The sequence below is a fragment of the Myotis brandtii genome, unplaced genomic scaffold, assembly GCF_000412655.1.
Source record: "Myotis brandtii unplaced genomic scaffold, ASM41265v1 scaffold294, whole genome shotgun sequence".
Lineage (NCBI taxonomy): Eukaryota > Metazoa > Chordata > Mammalia > Chiroptera > Vespertilionidae > Myotis > Myotis brandtii.
In genome coordinates, this window is record NW_005361238.1 from 467,023 (window position 1) to 476,026 (window position 9,004).

Below are 9,004 nucleotides of genomic sequence, written 5' to 3' on the forward strand. Positions count from 1 at the left end.
GCGCAGCCAGCGCCCTCTGCCGGACGGTGGCGGCAGCGCGGAGGGGCTGGGGGAATTTTTGCCCCGGGCAAAGGGTTCCCCGAGAATGGCTAAGTTTTTGAGTGCTTGTTAGACTAGCACTCAATTAGCTAGACTGCTAATTAAAACAATAGTAATAAACCTATCTCGTCAGTTAGCTGGAGGAAAAACCTAATTTTGGCTGCTACTCGGTGTCGTCCACCATATGGGGATACAGGCATTCTCACGCCCTTTTGATGCGGATATAAAATAACGCAAATTTACGTAATGGCATTTTGGCATTTCTTTATTTAAAAAGAGAAAACATTTAAAAGTACAAACCCTGCCCAGCCAGCGTGGCACAGTGGTTGAGCATCGACCTATGAACTGTGAGGTCACGGTTGGATTCCCGGTCGGGGCACCTGCCCAAGTTGCAGGCTCATCCCCAGGGGGGAGCACGCAGGTGCAGAGGGCAGCAGATCGATGTTTCTATCTCTCTCCCTTCCTCTCTCTAAAACTAATAAAAATATGTGTGTGTTTTTAAAAGTACCTCTCAGAGGGCAACTGTAAGGATAAAAGCCTATCTCATCCTTGGTTCTTGGTATAGTGGGAGAAAAATTATTTCTGGTAACTCAAAATAACATACTACTTGTACACATACAAATTTGGGGTCAAAATGTATACCACATGAGTGCACCCCAAATCCAAAGACACAGTGGTCCCAAGTCGGTAGAGTATCCTGGGAACCTGGCCAAACTCAATATAAACCCTCTCTAGGGAATGCACTTTAACTCCAGGCCTTAAATAATTCCTATAGCTATAGTTCCAAGAACCATGAGTGGTCAAAGTGACTAAGCACACTATGAGAAAGAAGCTACCAAAATTATTCAAAACTGCAAAGATTACAGACACTGGGATTTTCAATTACTGTATGTAAAATGAATAGGTTTAATATTTTTAAAAACAAATTTTAATATAACAAAGGAACAAGCAATTATAAAAATTGACTAGGTAGATTGGCAAAATAACCAATTATAAAAAATAGTAATAAAAATATAGGAATTAAAATATAGTTATTAGATGGCACAAACAAAAGATTGGTCATAGCAATTAACCTAAAACAAATAGCCTTTCAAAATGAGAGGCAACAAGCATTATTTGAGATATATTTTTTAAAAAGCTATTGGGAAGCACTGATTCAGCAGAAGCCCAATAGTGTTCCAATTAACAGACAAAGGCAAGGAGTATTAATGAGAAAGAGAAGGGGAACAATAAATCAATAGAAGGTAGGTATTTCTATTGGTTGACATATGCTCACATAGTGATATTAATTCTAAACAATGTTTTTAATTTTCAGTCTGGTAGACATCAGTCCAGTAGTCATAATATCTGCTTTCTTTGCGCACAGTTCTTTGGAAGGCAATGTTGCTTTAAGCCCAGTCCAAAGGTTATTTTGCAAAGCTTGGAGCATAAAATGTACAAGGCAGTTTCTCTGGGATTGCAGCTCCATTTTAAAGTGGCTCTGTGGGCAGCTCATCAACCTCATAAAATAGCTCTGTTTCTATTAATTTTTTGCATAGCTGAAGAAAGAATTAATGAATTGGAAAATAGATCTTAAGAAATGAAAGAGAAAAAAGAACAAAAATGCAGCATTAACAAGGAGGAGGAAAATGTGGAAGATAAAGTGAGAAGGTCCAACCTTCATCTAGTTGCAAATCCATAAATAAAGAAGATAATAAAAGAGAGACTGAATTTAAAGAGAAATACAGATTCATATGTAGCCTCAGATTCAGGAAATCCAAGGGATTCCTACCTGAATAAACAAAGAAGTGCACGTCTGGATTAATAATAGTGAAGCTGTAGAAAAATAATAACAAAGATAAAATCTTAAAAGGAACAAGAGAGAAAAGACAGATTCCTTGCAAAGTAACTGTTATATTAGCATCTGACTTCTCAATAGCAACAGTAAAAGCCAGAGGACAAAGAAATATTCAGCAATATGAGAAAATAACTGTCAACCTATAATTCCTTAGCCAGCAAAATGATCCCTCAAAAATGAAGGTAAAGTAATAAATAAATAAATCTGAGGAAGTTTACTATCATTAAGTCCTGTATTCATTTTTTATTGCTGCATAACAAATTACTACAAACTCAGTAGCTTAAAAGAACACATGTAGCCTGCCCGGTATGGAGTGGTTGAGCATCCATCTATGAACCAGGAGGTCACAGTTGGATTCCTAGTCAGGAATATGCCTGGGTTTCAGGCTCAATCTCCCGTGTGGGGCATGCAGGAGGCAGCTGACCAATGATTCTCTCTCATCATTGATGTTTCTATTTTTCTCTTCCTCTCCATTCCTCTCTGAAATTATATTCCCATATATATGATCACCCCTAACTGCCCTCCCCTGCCAGCCTGATCACCCCTAACTGCCCTCCCCTGCCAGCCTGATCACCCCTAACTGCCCTCCCCTGCCAGCCTGATCACCCCTAACTGCCCTCCCCTGCCAGCCTGATCACCCCTAACTGCCCTCCCCTGCCAGCCTGATCACCCCTAACTGCCCTCCCCTGCCAGCCTGATCACCCCTAACTGCCCTCCCCTGCCAGCCTGATCACCCCTAACTGCCCTCCCCTGCCAGCCTGATCACCCCTAACTGCCCTCCCCTGCCAGCCTGATCACCCCTAACTGCCCTCCCCTGCCAGCCTGATCACCCCCTAACCACCTCTGCCTACTGGCCCGATCACCCCCTAACTGCCCTCCCCTGCCAGCTTGATTGCCCATAACTGCCTCTGCCTCAGCCCCTGCCACTGTGGCTTTGTCCGGAAGGACGTCTGGAAGATGTCTGGTTAATTAGCATATTACCCTTTTATTAGTATAGATACACACACACGTATTGTCCCTCAGTTTCTGGGTCAGAAGTCTGGGCACAGGTTAGCTGTCTCCTCTGGGACCTTAGAGTCTCACCAAGCTGAAATCAAGGTGTCATCAAAGGCTGCAATCTCATCTGGGTTTTAGGTCCACTTCAAAGCTCACTGATTATTGTCAGAATTTAGTTCCTGGGAACTGCAGAACTGAAGTCTTAACTCCTAGAGGCTATGTGGCCACCTCCAAAATGTGGAAGTTTGCTTCTTTCATTGTAAACAAGAGGATCTCTGACTTCTGAGAAGATCTGACACTTTTAAAAGGCTCACCTGATTAGGTCAGGCCCACCCAAGATAATCTCCCCTTTAACACAAAGCCAACTGATTACAAACTTTAATTACTTCAGCAAAATCCCACATTTCAGGTATATAACATAATCAGACATGAAATTTCATCACATTCACTAGTTCTGCTCACACTTAAGGGGAGAAGATTACAGAGAATGTATACACAGAGGGTATGAATCTTGGGGCATCTTAGAATTCTGTCTACCACAAATCCTCATTAAAGGAACTTCTAAAGGATGTACTTTGGATAGAAGGAAAATAACCCCAGATGGAAGATCTGAGACACAAGAAAGAAGAATGAGCAAAGAAAATATTAAACATATAGGTAAAGCTACACAAATCTCAACTCTATAAATAATAGCAATATATCTGATTTGTGAGTTTGACAAAATAACAATATAATTAAAGTACAAAAGCATACAGATTCAAAGGAAATAATTAATGTTGAAGAACTCTAGATGTGGGTCTCAGAGGATCAGTCCACCTTGTCCAGGTTTGTTAGTTTGACTGAGACATTCCAGAGGCGTTGGGCCACCTGAGGATCCTGAGCAGCTTTTGCGGGAGGAATTATCACACAGGACCTGCTAAAATATTTTCCGGAAATACCATCTAGCTCCTTTGCCAAGCTCAGGTAGAGAACTGGGTTTGCACCTTGTGTAGGATCCTGTGGAAACACCGAGAGTGGGGGTTGAGGGGAAGGATGGGCTGTCTCACCAGGCAGGCTTTAGCGGGCTGGGGACACTGAGAAGTAGAGCCCTACACCACCCTCTTCCAGCCAAACCAGCTCCTCCTCTAACCCACCTTAATAAAGAAGCTGGAGATCCAGAAGGAGAAGCGGTAATACAAAGGTAACGTTCTCATGATCTCCGTGTACACAAGACCTGGGTCCACAGAGTTCACAGTCACACCTGAGGTGGTGAGACAGAAGCATAATGCAGAGTGAGGTGAAAGGATGGTGGGAAGAGAGGATTGAGTGTGGTTCTGCCATGTGCAAGCAGGGAAGGACCCTACCAGGTCGGTTGGGTAAAGGCGACCAGAGACTTGGGGGTGGTTCGAGGGACGACAGTGCTCTGTAACTTACATGAATGGTGCTACCCAAGCCAGTAAGGAGACACAAGTGTTTGAAAGTGTTGGGTTAACTTTAGGAGGAACGTGATGTATGGTGTTGGTATTGGAAAATACTGCGAGGAGAGGGGTGTTACCGGTGATAAGAGAATTGGAAAAGGTTGAAAAAGAGACATGAGGACAGGGTTGGGAGAACTACAGGGGTACAGGTGGTAAATGGAAGAAATTAACAGCTGGCTTGGGGGATATTGGGAGTATTTTATGGCCAAGACATGTGGAGAGGTGTGAAGGATTGGGAGTGGAGGAATAGGGGGTGTCAGGGGCAGTTACCTGTCCCTTGAAGCCTCCGGGCAAATTCCCCAGTGATTGAGGTCAAAAGCAGTTTGCTGCAGTAATAGTTCTGGTTGAAGGTCAAAGGTCCACCAGCCCCTGTCAGATGTTCCTCATCAAAGTACCCTTGTGTTTGCCAAGAGGAAGACACGTTTATCACCCGGGCTGACCCTGCCCGCTGTAGCGCTCCTGGGTAGAGAGAGGACCACGTTCCTTCAGTCTGAGTCCTAGTGTCAACTCCTATGCCCACTCCCCAGCCTGCTTCTCCAGGGGGTCCCAGGAGAGCAGGGCCCATGCAGGGCTTTCAGGAGTGGGCCCCACCCAGGCACCGGGGCTAGGCACAGGGGAACTTAATGGGAACAGAGACTTCACGTTCATTAGCTGCTTTCCTAACACTCTCTTCCTCTTTTATTTTATTTTATTGATTTTTTACAGAGAAGAAGGGAGAGGGATAGAGTTAGAAACATCGATAAGAGAGAAACATCGCCAAAACCGGTTTGGCTCAGTGGATAGAGCGTTGGCCTGCGGACTGAAGGGTCCCAGGTTCGATTCCGGTCAAGGGGACATGCCTGGGTTGCGGGCACATCCCCAGTAGGAGATGTGCAGGAGGCGGCTAATCGATGTTTCTCTCTCATCGATGTTTCTAACTCTCTATCTCTCTCCCTTCCTATCTGTAAAAAATCAATAAAATATATTTAAAAAGAAAAAAAAGAGAAACATCGATCAGCTGCCTCCTGCAAACTCCCCACTGGGCATGTGCCCGCAACCAAGGTACACGCCCTTGACCGGAACCGAACCTGGGACCCTTGAGTCTGCAGGCCGATGCTCTATCCACTGAGCCAAATCGGTTAGGGCTTCCTCTTTTATTTTAGTGTTTAGTACTTTTCTTCCACTTGCCAGCTGGAACTAATTTAATTGATCCTTGTGTATGTTTGACCACTAAGAGGGGAGAAAGGAGAGGGTGACCCTAGCCTAGCTGGTTTGGCTCCGTGGTTAGATCATCAACCTTCGGACAGAAGGGTTGCAATTTCGATTCCAGGTCAAGGGCACGTGCCACAGTTGTGGGTTCCCCAGCCCTGGTAGGGGTGCATTCGGGAGACAACCAATCGATGTGTCTCTCTCACATCAATCTTTCTCTCTCTCTCTCCTCCCTCCTCCCACTCTCTCTAGAAATCAATGAAAAAAAAAATCCTCAAATGAGGATTAAAAAAAGAAAGGAGAGGCTATTAGACACACTGTCAGAGTTGTCTTTCACGTATTCATACACTCATTCATTCCACAAATGTTCATTAGGCCCTGGATTGTGATAGACACCAAGATGGGTGCTAAGGATATAAGGACACTAGGTTTGGGGGGAAAGAAATATGCAGAGATACTTGGGAAAGTAGTTTTCTTAAAAATAACCATCTCTCAAAGGAACAAAAATAAAGTTATAATCAATAAAACAAATTTTAAAAGAAATAAAACAAGTTAAATCTTTAAAAAATGAGTATTAACTACACAAAAAAAGTCTGGATTGTGTAAATTATGAAAAATAGTAATTGTCACATGAGTTTACAGTATTGTTTTCAAAATGCTCAAACTCTTTTGAGCCCTACATTGAAATGAAGAATCACAAGTGACAATTGGAACAGATGCTGTTTAGCCAAAACTTGCTAGAGAGAAAATTATTCTTAAAGAGGACAACAGGCCCCAAACTTGCAGACACAGTGACATAAAAACCAAAGGGGCTCACAGCCTAGTTGGAGACTGGTCCCCGTGGAGCAATGTTAGTTTGAGAACAGAGAGGTGCACGAAGGGCTTAGGGGACCCCTGATAATTGGGGGCAGCTGGAGAGTTGGAGGTGTCCGGGCAGGATCCACAGCACAGGCTCTATCTGTGCTGAGAAAGTTAGCCAGCCTCAGGCAGTGGGAAAAGATGTTCCAGATAGAGAAAATCACATGTGCAGACACAGCCAGAGGGGGGAGAACAGAGTGTGGTCCAAGATCTACAGAGGGTCTGGCCGGAGATTGGGAGTTGGGGGGTGGGGAGGGTTAAGGAAGGGCAAAAAGTAAGTTTCTCAGTCTTGTAAGTAAAAAGAAGAGGCTTAGACTTTATCCTATAAAGAACAGAGTACCTTCAAAAGATTTTAAGCAAGTAAGTGATATGGCTAAGGTGATTTCTAGAAGTGGCAGAAGGGAGAATAGATTATAAAAGGGAAGAGACAAACAATTTAAGAAACCATTACTTAGGAACACAATTTAGGTTGCCACCTGAATCTCTATATTCCAGGCTGGAGCAACTTTTGATCAAATAAATGCTTTTTTATAAACAATTAAAAAAAAAAAAAAAAGCCCTAGCCGGTTTGGCTAACTGGATAGAGCGTCGGCCTGGGGACTGAAGAGTCCCGGGTTCAATTCCGGTCAAGGGCATGTACCTTGGTTGCAGGCACATCCCCAATAGGGGGTGTGCAGGAGGCAGCTGATCGATGCTTCTCTCTCATCAATGTTTCTAACTATTCCTCTCCCTTCCTCTCTGTAAAAAATCAATAAAATATATTTTTAAAAAAAGAAAGAAAGAAAGAAAAGAAAAGAAAGAAAAAAAAACACTAATACCGAGGAAGGTGCAAACACCTTGTTATAATTTGGGGGAAGAGAGAAAAAATATTCATACTCAAAAGTGCATAGAATTTGGCTCGCTCTTTGTTCAATTTCCAATTGGGTTAATGTAATCAGTCACTAAAGGGTAGATCCTGACAACAGTAGTTGCCTCCAAGGAGGGGAATGGAAAGTTGATTTTCAAGGAGAGGAGATTTTTTTAATTTATTTTTTTCCTTTCACTTATTGATTTTAGAGAGAGAAAGGGGGGAGAGAGAAAAACATTGATTTGTTCTATATATTTATGCATTCATTGACTGCTTCTTTTTTAAAATATGTTTTTATTGATTTTTAGAGAGAGTGGAATGGAGAGGGAAAGAGATAGAGATAGAGATAGAGATAGATAGAGAGATAGAGAGAGAGAGAGAGAGACATCAATCAGCTGCCTCCTGCTCTGCAGCCCCCTACTAGGGATTGAGCCACAACCCAGGCATGTGCCCTGACTGGGGATCAAACCAGTGGCCTTTTGGTGCAGGGGCAATGCTCAACCAACTGAGCCACACCAGCCAGGGCTCAGTAGTTGCTTCTTGTATGTGTCCTGATGGGAGATTGAACCCACAACCTTGACCTATCAGGACGACACCCTAACCAACTGAGCTATCCGGTCAGAGCCAAAGAGACTTTTTTTTCTGTATACCCTGTTACACTTTCAATTTTGTATTTTAGACATATATTAGCTGACTACAAAAGAGGTTATTTCACAACACGGGAAAATATGTTATGGAGAATTTGCCTGCCACCCATTTCCCCACACACACCTTCCCAGGAAATCCTCAAACCTCCTTATTCGGAAAGGATTACAAAATCAGAAAGTCAACAGACTTGGGCCCGAGGCAATGAATTTTTGGCTGTTGTCCCTGGTGGTCCCTGCGCTTCTTGGTTTTTATGTTCCTAGTGACCTAGCGCCAACCTCAGGAAGCTTCGGTTGAGATGATTGACTACTGGTCTGACTGGAATTCAGAGCTGAGGGAGGGAGAGGTGGGATCTGATATCCTCTTGGTTGTATGTTGGACTGTCTGGTTCCATTATCGGAATCCTAATCCTGACTTGTGCGGGTGGTTCCCCTGCTATGTGCCGAAGGAGAGGAAGCTGCCAGGAAGATGCCAGGGGGACGGAGAAGCCGGGCTGACACAGAGGGCAGGCACATTTCCTTACCTTGCAGTAGATTTGTGAGCAGAAAGGGCCCGACATAATTGGTGGCAAAGGTGAGATCAAGACCCTCTGGGGTTAGTGTCCTGGGGATTCCTGGGAGGAAATGAAAACACATGAAGTGGATGATGTGCGATATATTGGGGTTCAATAGAAATGCCCTAGGAGCACGTATGTGCACAGATGGGGCAATTAAATGTGAGGCTATGACTGAGGCGGGCTCTCTAGGGCTGTGTGAGAGTCAGGAGTGTTCCGCAGGGCGCACAGGTGAGGCTTTGGGGATGCCTGTTTTGTGGTCCCTGATCTAGGAAGGAGTCTCCTGAAATGTGTTTGGGGGAAGCACGTCAGGGCACATACCACAGACTGCAGCATTGTTAACCAGCAGATGTATCTCAGGACACTCTTGCAGGAGCCACCGGGCAAAGCTCCGGATGGAGGCCATGGAGCTCAGGTCTACCTCCCCAAGCAGAAGGCTGGCATCCTTTGTGGCTGCTTGGATCTCAGCCAGGGCTCGCTGTCCACGCTCTCGGCTACGGCAAGCAAGGACCACCCGGGCCCCACGGCGGGCCAGCTCCTGGGACACAACCTTTCCGATACCTGGGGGGGGGGGGGGGGGGGGA

At 44.5% G+C, this 9,004-nt stretch overlaps 2 protein-coding genes across 3 annotated transcripts in view; one reads left to right on the plus strand and one right to left on the minus strand.

Moving 5' to 3' along the window:
* WDR54 (WD repeat domain 54) overlaps nucleotides 1-9,004 on the plus strand; it is a 30,209-nt gene that overhangs the window by 7,197 nt on the left and 14,008 nt on the right. The window lies entirely within an intron of this gene.
* The window catches only part of LOC102240840 (retinol dehydrogenase 11), an 8,759-nt gene continuing 2,988 nt past the window's right edge, over nucleotides 3,234-9,004 (minus strand). The window contains exons 4-6 of the mRNA XM_014542267.1: nucleotides 4,600-4,788; nucleotides 4,006-4,112; nucleotides 3,234-3,868 (exon numbers count right to left, since the gene is read on the minus strand). Of these exons, the coding sequence (XP_014397753.1) occupies nucleotides 3,680-3,868; nucleotides 4,006-4,112; nucleotides 4,600-4,788 (485 nt within the window). The 3' untranslated portion in view covers nucleotides 3,234-3,679. The remainder of the gene's footprint in view (nucleotides 3,869-4,005; nucleotides 4,113-4,599; nucleotides 4,789-9,004) is intronic.